The sequence below is a fragment of the Enhydra lutris genome, unplaced genomic scaffold, assembly GCF_002288905.1.
Source record: "Enhydra lutris kenyoni isolate GAN:26980312 unplaced genomic scaffold, ASM228890v2 scaffoldscaffold1, whole genome shotgun sequence".
Lineage (NCBI taxonomy): Eukaryota > Metazoa > Chordata > Mammalia > Carnivora > Mustelidae > Enhydra > Enhydra lutris.
Genome location: NW_019154085.1, coordinates 24,267,381 through 24,281,097, shown reverse-complemented (window position 1 = coordinate 24,281,097; position 13,717 = coordinate 24,267,381). Strand labels below are relative to the sequence as shown.

Here is a 13,717-nt window from a genome sequence, read left to right as displayed (position 1 = left end):
ATTGTTTAAGATTTAAAGCCTGGGTGGCTCAGTGGGTTAAGCCTCTGCCTTCGGCTCAGGTCATGATCTCAGGGTTCTGGGATCGAGCCCCACATCGGGCTCTCTGCTCAGTGGGGAGCCTGCTTCCCCCTTTCTCTCTGCCTGCCTCTCTGCCTACTTGTGCTCTCTCTCTCTCTGCCAAATAAATAAATAAAATATTAAAAAAATAAATAATCCCATCAGCACAAGCACAATGTTCACAACCCATTCATCATATAACTGTAAATAGCAAGAAAAAATAAATTATTAGATACCGTTCCACATGTATCAACTTTTAAAAAGGTCTTGGCAAGTGTAAGTGAGGCACCCCACCAAGTAATAACAGAAATCTCTGGAACCACTGATTAATCATACTTCATCAAGTCTTGTCACCTCTAATTACTTAAACTGAATTATGAGTATATGTGTGAATATAATGTGGTTTGAAATACTAAATAAAATCCTAAATAAAACAAACATGTATATTGGTACTTGTTCTAAACTATCTTCCCTGACATTCTACATTACAAAGATTAATCTTTGTTTTTAACTTTCATTTCCCTTTCTATCACACGCTCGGTTATAGGCAATACCAGTATGTAGCTAAGCAAGAAAGTGGAGTGAGACATGGTTTCCATATTTACTGGAATATTATCACTACAAAGTCATTTCATGGAATTTGACTTGACTTATCATAATAATATATTCCAGAAACAGTTTTATGTGAAAAGTAAATGACTTGTTTGGTCCAAAAACTGAAACCTGGATGTCCTAAGGGAGACAAGAATAGTTTTGTTTTTACCAATGTTAATAGGTGGGATTGTTATACATTGTTGGCACTACAAATAATTGCTATATATAATTATATTATGTCCAACAATGCCTTCTTGTAAGTAACTGTGGTTATTACTATGGGTCTAGATAATTAAAACAGAATGAAAAACTGTGATAGCCCCAGAAGGGCAACTGTCTTCTCTGAGTGTATGAAACACCAGAATTGAAAATGCTTTGTGCATCATCTGTGACCAATGAGAAGACCTTTCCATAATTTTAGCTGTAAGTTGACCCAAAAAACAAATCAGAATGCCTTCTGGAAGATGACAGCTGCTCAAGAAACCCAAAGTGTCTAAACAAAGTTGGACTTTAAACCTAAAGACAGATACATGCAAGGGCACTAAAGACAATCTGAAATAAATTGAAAATCTAATCTCCTAATTAGATGATATATTTATTCATGAAACACATCCAAGAAGATAAATACGTCATTAAAATGCATGTTTACATTTACTGTAAATTCATGTACCTCTTCCTTCTTAAAAGGTAATGGCATAAATATTATCATTATTTAATGGAAGTTAACCAAATGCCTTATTATGTTGATAGTAAACTATAAAACCAACAGAATATATCTTCATAGTATAAAAAGTGTTTTAAATTATTCTGTACACTACTTATAAGTAATGGTTACACACATTTTTATCTGTATATAATTATTATCCTCTTAAGGAGAATTTGCTTGAAGCTTCAAGAAACTGCAAGTTCTTTGCCTGTTTGGAGAATACAAACATCATACCAATTATAGTACCATTTAAATTTATTTTAAATATATGTTATAAAATACCAGTTAAATTTATAGTTATAAAAATAATTAAATATTTAATTTGAAAACTCATGTTTTAAAATATAACTAGCAGTTTCTTATAAGCCCATATAATTTATAGCCAAATCAATAAGAGAAATTGAGCTTTATATTGACCTATATTTTAAAATTACACTTTTAAATGTCTCCTTTTTTGATTAGAAGTTATTTAGTCCTTTATTTCTGGTGTCTGCTTCCATGGAAGGGCATGGAATAGTACTAACATAAGCCTAACCACTTGCCAGATGGTACACACAGTTGTGATTGCATTCACAGTACACTCTAAGAGGTCTCATCCAAATCTAAGCCTACTTGCAAGTTTAATAGTCATACCAAACATAAAATGCCCAGCTCCAGATTCCAAAGCTTCCCTTCCCTTAGCTTTTCCCTTAAAAATTAATGGCCGTTGTATCCTCATTGGCTCTGACCAAAAATCTTGGACTCATCTCTAAATCCCCTCTCTCATACTACACCCAGCCTATCAGAAAATCCTGTTGCTTTCTCATAAAAAAAAGAAATAAAAATCTTACCATTTAGCCTCTATGCCATTGTCATCCTAGCCCAGAAAATCTTCATAACTCTATTCAATAAATGAAATAGTATCTTTTTTTTTTAAGATTTTATTTATTTATTTGACAGACAGAGATCACAAGTAGGCAGAGAAGCAGGCAGAGAGAGAGGAGGAAGCAGGCTCCCTGCTGAGTAGAGAGCCCTATGCTCACAAGTAGGCAGAGAAGCAGGCAGAGAGAGAGAAGGAAGCAGGCTCCCTGCTGAGTAGAGAGCCCTATGCGGGGATCGATCCCAGGACCCTGGGATCATGACCTGAGCCGAAGGCAGAGGCTTTAACCCACTGAGCCACCAAGGCACCCCTAAATGAAATAGTTCCTAACCAGTCTGTCAGCTTCTATCTACCCTTAGCCCCTATGGCAGTCTAATTTATACATAGCAGTCATAGTGATCTTGTTATGTAAATTAAATCAGGCAATTCTTCTCAAAATCCTCTAACAGTTTTCCAGCATTCTCAGAATAAAATTCAATATTCTCTTCACTACCATCTAGAAGGCCCTTAAGTCAAACCTTTTTTGGCCCCCAAGTACCTAACTTCATTTTCTCCTCCCCCTTTCTAAGCTTTCCTATTCTGTTTATTCTAATCTCCTTGCTGGAACATTTTGGACATGTTCTCATCTTAAGGGCTTTGCATTTGCTGTTCCCCTAACTCTAATTTCCATCCTTAGTTCTCTGTATTTCTCACTTCCTCACTTACTTCAGGTTTCCATTATATGTCACCTTCTCAGAACAACCTTGGCTTCTCTCTTAAACCTGATTTAAAACCACCTTGCACTCCATTTCCCCGGGTTCTGCTTTATGTTTTTCTCCAGCGCTTATGGCCATCAAACATACTGTAGCATAGATGTGTTCATTATTGGTTTGTTACCTGTTTCTTACAACAGATATAAGCTCCCTGGGGACAGATTTGTGTGTATTTAGTTAATAGCCCACAATAGTGCCTGACAAATGCTCAATAATTTTCCTTGAATGAATAAATATGAAAGAACGATCTGCCTTTTTAAATTTTATTTCATTCCTCTTACATAGCCTAACTCATCTGTTTTCACAGAAATATAGTGCATTGGTTAAGGCAATTAAAGCAGTACTGCAGACAAAGCTAGATGAAGGTCGGGAACTCACCAGGCAACAAATGAATCAAGAACACATGTTCCTTCTAGCATGTGACTCATCACTTTCAAAGTCCTTTGATTCCAGGTAGGGAAATGAGGATGGAGACAGCATAATACCAGTGGAAGCTGTAGGGTTTGGATCTGGAAGTGGTGTACACTGGCTTTGGTCAGAATTGGTATCACATAGCTTAGCTTAGTTCAGAAGGCTGGGAGATATAATCTTCCAATGGGCCCACGGAAGAGAAAACTGGGGTGGTGAGCATCTAGCCAGTCTCTGCCACAGATAAACTAGAAAAGCACTGACATTTCATATTCTTTTTTTTTTTTTTACTTTTATAAAATACTTTAAAATTAATGCTACATGGCATGCCTCTGGAGAACTATGATGAAAAGAGAGTAGAATGACAGGATTGAGCATGACTGGAGGAATGAAGAGAGAAGTATTAGTTACATTTTTTAAGAACTGTCTCTCTGAGTAGGTGATATTTGAGTTGAGATATTAGACAGGAAAATGTCAGATGCAAAAATGAGAGATGTAACAACACAAGTAGAGGGAAGAACTAGTAGTATACAGCGCCGGGGCAGGAGCAATATGGCATGTTTGCAGAATAGTGAGAAGACTGAGGAAGCAGAGGGTACTGGGTAGGGAATGTGAGAGAGTGTGCCAGAGATAGGCAGGAGAAACTTGCAAAGCCTGGTATGCCACAGGATGAAGTTTGGATTTTATTTTAAAATAAGAGGAAGACATTATTGTGTTTAAAGAAGGGAATCCTGTAGTCTGATTTTTATATATATATATATATATATATATATATTTTTTTTTTTTTTTTTTTTTTTTTTTGTCAGAGAGAGAGAGGGAGAAAGCAAGCACAGGTAGACAGAGTGGTAGGCAGAGGCAGAGGGAGAAGCAGGCTCCCTGCCAAGCAAGGAGCCCGATGCGGGACTCGATCCCAGGACGCCGGGATCATGACCTGAGCCGAAGGCAGCCGCTTAACCAACTGAGCCACCCAGGCGTCCCCTGATTTATATTTTTAAAAGATCTGTTTGGTTATTGTGAAGTGAGTGAATTATTATAGGGTAAGGTCGAGCAAATTAGTCGGCTTTTGCAATAGTGTGAGAGATAGGGAAAATATGTAAATGTATTCTGGAGGAAGGGCCTATCAGACTTACTGGTAGATTTAATGGTGGCAAATGCCCGGTGGGAGAATGAGCAATCCCAATGACTCCTAGGACTTTAGCTTGAGTAAATTCACAGAAGTTCACATTTTGCTTTTACAAAAATGAGATTAGAAGACCAGGTTTTCTGGCAGGAAAAAAAAGAGAGAGAGAGAGAGAGAATTCTTTCTGGGCATGACAATTTGGAGAAATTTATTAGATGCCCAAGTTCAGGGGGAAAGTCAATAGTAGAGATATCACCATGAGGATGATCACCATATGGGGAAGTATTTATAGCCTGAGTATGGGAGAAGCCACCTGGGGAAGTGCAGCAGCTAGAAGAAGAAGCTGTAGGGGTGAGCCAGGAAGGAGAGGAGGGAGGCAGAATCCATCAGTCAGAAGTCTGGCAGAAGAGGAAGAGCCCCGTGAAGATGCTGAGCAGGACAGCTTGGGAGTCAGCAGGGCCAGACAAATAATGGGGTCAGGAGAAGAAAAGTAGGTGTGGTAGGTTGATTTGACTGAACCTGAGAGTTAAGAAAAAAAAGTTAAGTGGCACTAGTGGTGGGCACTGAAAGAGCAAATGACTGACAAAAGTAGTTTCAGGGCAGAGGAAAGAAAGGAAACTCCAGAAACTCCACTGGAGGAAAGAACAGAAAGAACAAGTAGAGGATGTTAGTTCCTTCATCACTGCTGCCAACCTTTTTGGTGAAAATGAGCAGAGCAGTTTCTGAGGAAACAGCATAGGTGTGGTGGAGGCTTGTCTGGCTAAAAGAAAAAAAGTGTTTTTAACTAATGGAAGGTACTAAAGGACATTTTCTATGCTGAAAGGAAGCATCCTTTGAAAGTAGGAAAAAGATATCTACCTAAATCAGAAGTTAAAAACTCTCTTTAAACTAATCTGATTTAAAATCCTTCCCGTTCTTCAGCCTGTGGAATTGCACTCTATAGAAATGCAAATTAGGTAAGACATTAAAAAATTTTAATTATCTGGAATTTAATATGCATTTATTTTATTTTGACCTTGTTAGAAAAACAGTAAAAATACATTTTTAATAAATCTGGTTTTCCAAAGAAAGAACATATAATTAATCTGCATATAAATACAATCTAATTAATTATTTTAATATTTAAGTTTAAAGCAATTATCAAGGGAGAAAAAGGATACTGGCCCAACTCATACCTAATTTAGTTGTATGTTACTGGCAAACTTGTATGCCTGATTGTAAAAATAGATACTATTTCCTCAGTTTCCTCAGTATTTTTCTTTAAAATAATTTCATGGCTTCTTTACTCTTTAGGAGTTTGCTTTTGAGTAAACCAAACCTGATACAAATTCTTTCTCCATGACTCTCAAAATCTCTAAGGGTTGTGTGTGTGTGTGAGAGAGAGAGAGAGAGAGAAAGAAAGAAAGAACGAGAATTTGGAAAATAATAAATGCCTTACAGAAATACAAAAGTTAAAGATAGCATGTATAAACCAGCTGAATTCTAGCAATTATAGATGCTTACGCTTAAATTATAGATGTTATTACGATACCCTTATCATCATCATCATCACCATTGTTATTTTGATCAAGAAATCTATACACCACAAAGGAAGAATTTCTGTTGATGGTAATTGACAAAAACAAATAAATAGTTACTTGTAAAACAAAAGCTTTTTCTTTATTCCTTAAAGAAATATATCAAGGAGACAATAAACATTTTATTACAGAACCATATAGTACCAGAATTTTTGCATGTACGTGGGGGTAGGGCATGAATGATTTGGTTTTGAAAGTAATAGAAAATATGAAATTATTTGAGCAATACTAAAAGTTTATAACTGAATTTTATATTATGGCTAGTTAATGGTTGGTAGTCTAGAATGACAGTATAAAGATAGAAGAATAAAAAGGTGGGAATAGAAGCAAGTATGTGACGATGAAGGAATGGTGGTATAAGGAAGTAGCAACTGAGACAAACTGGAAATGAAGGCAGGCAAGAAAAGGCTCAGGTTAAAAAAAAAAAAAAACCACATGAAAAGGCTCAGGTAAATGAGTTGTCCCAAAGTCACAGCTTAATCTTCTTTTGAGGTAAGTTACTCTAGAAGACTGGTGATTATTCTTTCTACTAGTGATTGATTTTTCTCTTCTTTACTGCCCAGCTTATAATGTTAGTCTTCTCTCCTAATGGCCTAACTAGTGAAGACTGTGGCAGAGAAATTATTTCCTGGGTTGCAGTAGTAGTTACCAGGGCAGCTGTCTTTCCAAAGGCTGGAAATAAAGCTGAAATTCAGATTTTGTCTTTTACTAAAAGTTAAATATTTCCCTCCTTATCGTCTCTTCATTTTCATTTAATAGAAGTTTTTCCCTTAACCTCCACTTAATGGTTGGATTGACCAACATTTCTTATTTTCTCTGTAAAACACACTAGTTGTGCTCATTGCACTTACCTATTTGGAGCTCTCAGACCATGCCCAAGTAGACCAGCACAGGCTACTCCCACCAGCTAAGCTCCCTGATTACAGAGAGTTCCAAGGAGTTTGTCATTAACCCTCCTTATAAGTCAGTCATGTTTGCTATTGTAATGTAATTAAAGATCAATCAAGGTGATGAAATATGAGTGTGATAAGGAGAACTGCTGTCAATGAAAATTAAAGGCATGCTATAGAAAGGTGAGAGGATCATCTTCAAGTGTCTCAAGTTCTTGATACAGATTAAGGAAATCACAAAATTGAAACTGAAAATGTAGACCATTATTGGTATAGCTTATGCAAGAAATATGGTGTAGCATTCCAATCAATAGTCACTTAATCAAAGAAAAAGCCATGGCTTTACATCAAAAGACTGGCATGGAAATGCAAATGCACTGTTTTAAGTCAAAGTAGAATACTTAAGATATGAATGTGTCATTTTTATGACTTCCTTTACTAATAGACCCTTTCAATTCATTAACTTACTGATTTTGATCAGGGCAGATAGAATCATATCTGCTGTGCTCTTAAGTAAGATAACACAGACAATAAATATTCTCGCTACATGGAAATAATCAAACACATAGGATTTAGAAAATAAGTAACACACCCAATCACTGGGAGCAGAGAAAAGTTTGCAAAAGAAAAAAAAACAATACTCAGCACAGGTTAATGTATGTAAGTTATTAGAGTTGGTCAGCATTTTATTCTGAGACATTTGTCCTCGTTAAATATAATAGGAGCAATTACATTATGTTTGCCACATATTTTTCATAAACCTAAAATTTCTTGAAGATCGATGGCATAAACTTGGGAATATATGAACAAAGGTAAGAACATAATATTACTGCCTAAACCATAATCAAATGATATATCCATGATCATATATAAAAGCTACTTCCTAAAATTTTAATATACCACAGAACTATATGATAGAATATATGTACGGATTTGTCTACATTAATATTTTTCTTGAAAACTGAATACTAGTAAAAATTTTATGACTTAAAATAAGTTTCCTATGAATATAAATATGCAGATTTATAAAATAATGCATTTTAATAAATACCAAGTAATAAGTTTTGTCTTTATGATGTGATTATAGTTCACAAAACTACAGTCTTCAAAAACAACAAAATGATTTGTTAATGAGGAAAAAACGTACATTGGTAAAATAATCAAATGAAATGCATAGTTGCTGAGATCCCATCTTTAAAAGCAATCCTACAAACCTCTCTGGAAACCACCTGTGCTTTATTTTAAGCCTAAACTACAACCTTTACAATAAATACACACAATAGTGCACTTGGTCTGTACTGCCACCAAGTGCCTAAACCAATTAGTTTAAAGATTCTTGACACAGCTATAAGCAGATTCTTTTGTTGTTATGAGTAGCAATTTGGAAGCAGGCTAAGAGCAAACCACTTCGACCATGAATGGCTATAAGAGCAACACAATTTAGACATGACAATAGAATCTCAAAGGCATTAATAAAAGAATCAGAATCAAGATCAAGAATCCTACCAGCTCACTGGAAGTTCATGAAGTCTAAAAATGTTATTCAGCTTGTAGTCAAATTTTGCTGGACCAATATTTTCTTTACATAAATATAGGTTTGGATTTTGTTGCATATCTGTGGGAAATTCTGAATCCTAGAGGAAAAAGAAAAAGAGCAATGTGCAAAATAGCCATATCACTGCACACATTAATATCATATTATTTAATACTAAATTACAACATAAATATTACTATTATATTCCCTCAGGAGTTACCTTAAGTCCTTCATTTCCTATTTAAGTTTTGAGAAAGCATGCAAAAAAGATAAAATGTTAAATAAGGCACATATCTATTTATGTAAGTCTAAACTGCATGCTACATGGAAAAATTATTTAAAAACAGCCCCTATTAAATTATAATTAAGTATAATATGGTATTGTCTTATATTATTGGTCATTTGTCCTTTTTCAGTAAGTTTCCATCCCCAACAGTAATGTCAGCAGATCTGTGATTATTCTTATACTCCTTTGTCCTCTATAAATGGTGAACCAAAAACACTTCCGTTGGGAAATAGAACAATAACATAAGTTATTGGATTAATTATGCTTTTCTTCTTAAACGTGAAGACACAGGGCTAATTGAAAGGTACTTACTAAAGGTAAAACATTTAATTATTTTGAATCTCACCTACAGAATAATCCACATTTGCCAAGCAATTGTAACTGGAGATCAAAGACCATTTTTAGTCCATAAGAAAGTAGCAGTGGAAGGAAATATGCTATAAATAGGTACTTAATTAATACTAATAATGGATGGATTAACTGCTTAACTCTACAAAAGAAGGAAGTAATCAACCCACTTATACTCTAAAGGCAGTTTTAATACTTTAAAACTGCCTTTAGAGAGGGAGGTATATCATTTGTTTGTGTACTCATTCATTTATTCAAAAAATATTTATAAGAGCTACTTTATCCCAAACATTTTTGTAGGCATGGGGAATCCACCAAAGAACAAAGCAGATAAAAAGTTTTGCCCTTGTGGAGGTTATATTAGAGTCAGAAAATGATACAACCAATTTTTATGAATGAAGTATTTTTCTAACAAAGTAATACATATTCATATAGAAATATCATGCATTCCATATACTACAAAGAAAAAAATTAAAAGAAACCTTATTTTCACCACACAGATATAACCACTATTAGCACTTTGATATAATATTACACCCCTCAATTTTTATAAATTTGAGACCATATTCTATTATCCACCCTCCATTTTTCATTTAACATAGTGGTATACTACATTTTCATTCTATTTAGTATATTTTGAAAGAATGGCATATTTTATTCAATATTCAGTTATATTTGTTTTCCTTATGCTTATCAATGCTATGAACAGACTTTTCTGTCTCTAAATCTGCATTTCACTGATTATATCCTTAAAGCACATTTCTAAGTGTAAATAAATAATTTGAATAAAATACTTAAAACATGATTCCTCTTCACAGATTGCTCTTCAGAAATCTTGTATGAATTTATATACTGCCTGTCATATAATACCGTGTGCAATTCACCACAATCTTGTTAATGCTATCCATCCATACATACACACATGTGTAATACATGTAATACATTCAGGGATGGGTTAAATAAGTGATGGGTGTTAAGGAGGGCACTTGTGCTGATGAGTACTGCATATTGTATGTGAGTGATGAATCACTAAATTATGCTCCTGAAGTCATTACTATACTATATGTTAACTAACCAGAATTTAAATAAAAACTTGAAACAAAAAAAATCAACTAAAATAAAACAATACATTCAGTCAACTGTTTATTTAACTAATACTTATCATTGAACGTCTATTTCATGACAGGCACTGGTTTCAGCTCTTATGTCTTTGAACAAAATAGACAAAATTCCCTTCTTTGTGGAGACTGCATTCCAGCATGAGGACACCATGGACAATAAAAATAATAAACATGTAATTTACATTATATCTAAAGGTAAAACTGTTAGGGAAAATTGTTGTTAATTCATATAAAAACTATATAATATTGACATTTCTTAAATTAACTGATTAAGTTTTTGTGTTTCTTTTTTCTTTTTTTACTTCATCTTTTCTGAAAGGTATGTCTATGTCTTTTGTCCATTTTACTATCATTGTGATGATAATTCACTTTAACAATATTGCTTGGGTTGGAAATGGAGGGAAGGTAAACTATTACGCCAGACAGGGTAGCAAGGTGAATCAGAATCCAGTCTTATATAATTTTTTGACTACAGGAAAAAATCTAGAACCATAAACTTATTATCCCCAGCAATTTGTATAAGCACTATTAAACCAATCATTATATAAAACTAAAATAATGAGACACTTAATAAAATCTTATCAACTAAGCTTAATAAAACCTTCTCAGCTACAGCCTCTTTGGTGTAGCTGAGAAGAATACAGGAAAATATAAAAATACCTGAACAGATATTTAAAGGAAGATTTATAAGGGCAGTGAAGGCCTAGAAACAGCAATCCTATCTAAACATAAATGCACCTGCAGAGGTAAAATGTAAGACCCCTTCCATTGCCCAGCATGTATACTGAAATGTTCCAGGAAACAAAAGCAAATGGGCAGGCAGGATCGGTAAGGCAAGTGCAGATACATAAATAAGGATTATGCATAGACAATAGAGGGAGCAAAATAAATTTTAAAACTATTCTTTCAAGCTACATGCCATTATCATTTCTCTGTATTGACGAGGTATAACTGGAGGGCATAGCTAAGCTCTCAATAATATGCTTCCATAGGTCAACAGTTCTTTAGTCTGTCTACCCTGTCTACCCTGAAACCATCAGGCAGATTTTTTAAAAATACCGATATCACGGGATCACACCCCAGACCAATTAAGTAATAATTTCCCAGGGTAAGGCTCTTAAGTTCGTATTTAAAGTTCCCTATGTGAAATAAAGGGATTGAAAATTTCTGGCTTTCTCTAGGGATTGAGTTCTACCACATACTAGCATGTGAATTAATCAAGCTTTTTAACAAAATTTTTAGGATGCATTTTCCCATCTGTAAAATACAACCAAAAATCACACCTAATTAATAGGCTGCTGTGGGGACTAAGTAAGATAACCTCTATAAAGCAGTAATCACATGCTTAGCATTAAATAAATCTTTAATAATCTTTAGCTATTTCTGTGGATATTTTTATTATTGCTGTGATTAGTGGCACATGTTAATTTCAACCAGTTAATAAATTCATTATGAATTATATCATACTGTATTTATTATAAAATATTTTATCCAACTCAACTTTCAGGTTTAATATTCTCCTGGGATATTGATTAAGGCAGATTTTAGTATGATCCCACCTGTCAGAATCCCAGTCCCATATCTAGTTAACTGTTGATTATCTGTTTGTCCCAGGATCAATAATAAAAGGAACTCTTGCTCCACTGGCCAGCCAGTAGGAATGTTATAGTCTCCCTTCCTGCTTATAGTCAAAGGATGAAAAACCTGATGAGTAACTCTCTTGCTATTTCAAGGATGTATCAGTATAACATTCCCTGAATCCATCCTGATTAGGAAGCTGGACTATCTACTTGGCCTCCTTCCATAAGTCTCCTAGTTACCCAGGTGTCTTCCAGGCCCTGTATCTATGCCTTTCAACTCATGTCTGCTTCTCTATCTTGTTCTTTGCTTTCCATTGATCTGACATTCAAGGGAATTACCCAGACCAATTTTGAACCCGAAGTTCAAGATTATTGATTCAACATTTGAATGTTCATTCTTTATTAGATACTATGTTAGTTACCAGATCAAAAAAAGAAGTGGAATACATCCTTCCATTGAAGGACTGACAGTCTCATGAAGGAACAACATAAATGAAAAACTACATCATTGAGAAAAGCTAGAGTGTAAATATGCAGAAGATATTAAGGTGAAAAAACAAGCAATAAATCTACTGGAATGAAGTAGACATGCAATTAATATCACTAACTGCAGATATTGTCAGTATATTGATAGATTCCATGGACTGATATAACTCTAGTACACCAGTATGGCCTTGCTAATAGTTAAAATACTGAAAGATATTCATACTACTTGGAAACAACTGAAACTCTGAGCATGTCCTCCATGTTCCTCTCCCTCCACCAAACCTAGCCCCTTCTTTGGTTACTAATCCTTGCCCCCAACTTATTCAGCAAAATGCCCTAATTAAAGTAATTGTTAGCACACCTGAGGCTCCAGGACCTTTCTCCCATTCTACATCCAGCATCCATCCTGATTGGTCAGTGCCCATGTTAAATAATGGTTGTTAAATATTTTGGCTATCACTCTAAATTTATATGTATTTATAGAGAATTAGCTCTTTGATAGATTAACTAAAAAAGAAATGTACACAATAGCATATAAATAAAATCATTCCATTTTTAATAAAGTAAAAAGGATCTACATGGTAAGCACTAATGTATGTATAAAACATTTTTTAGAGAGAAAAAACCTAACAGTGGTCACCAATGGATGTGGTAAATGGAGATCAGAACAAAGGGAAGAGAATCATTTATTTTTAATATTATATCTTTCTTTACTGTTTGAATATTTTGCCATAAGCATGTAATTTTTTTCCTTAAATTATCAAATAAAATAATGTATATAAGAAAAGTAGTCCTACATGTATGAAACACTCTTTAACTTGTACACAGTATTATCCCCCTTTTTTAAGATCTTATTTATTTATTTGCAAGAGAGAGAGAAAGAGGAGCAGCAGAGGGGGAGGGAGAGAGACATCCAAACTCCCCACTAAGCAAGGAACCCAAGCAGGGCTTGATCCCAGGACCCTGAGATCATGACCTTAGCTGAAATCAAGAGTCTGATACTCAACTGACTTAGACACCCTTCCTGCATTTCCCTCCCTCCCTTGCAATTAAATTGAGGTAAAGTGATTGGGTTTTGAAACAGACTATGAGCAGAAATGATATAAACCACTTCCAGTCCTAGCCTTTAAACACCCTGACATAGTTCACCATTTTTCTTCTCTTGCCACAATGACTTTGGAGAGCCATGTAGATGACAGACGGCATAGATGACAGATGGCTGCCCACATTACTTTGTCATTGAATGGAGGAAAGCCACAGAGTCATACCATCCACAAGTTAAGAATGGACCTTTGTTGTGAAGGGCTTTGGATTTGCATCTTACTTCTTGCAGCAGCTAATGTTGTTTACATTGACCAATATATTTGGGAAATGATTATGATTAATCATCAGCCATTTA

At 34.7% G+C, this 13,717-nt stretch overlaps 1 protein-coding gene across 1 annotated transcript in view; it reads right to left on the bottom strand.

The window, feature by feature from the left end:
- The window catches only part of LOC111143396 (sperm associated antigen 16), a 1,010,144-nt gene that overhangs the window by 861,455 nt on the left and 134,972 nt on the right, over positions 1-13,717 (bottom strand). Inside the window, exon 10 of the mRNA XM_022497105.1 lies at positions 8,470-8,597. Within this exon, the coding sequence (XP_022352813.1) occupies positions 8,470-8,597 (128 nt within the window). The remainder of the gene's footprint in view (positions 1-8,469; positions 8,598-13,717) is intronic.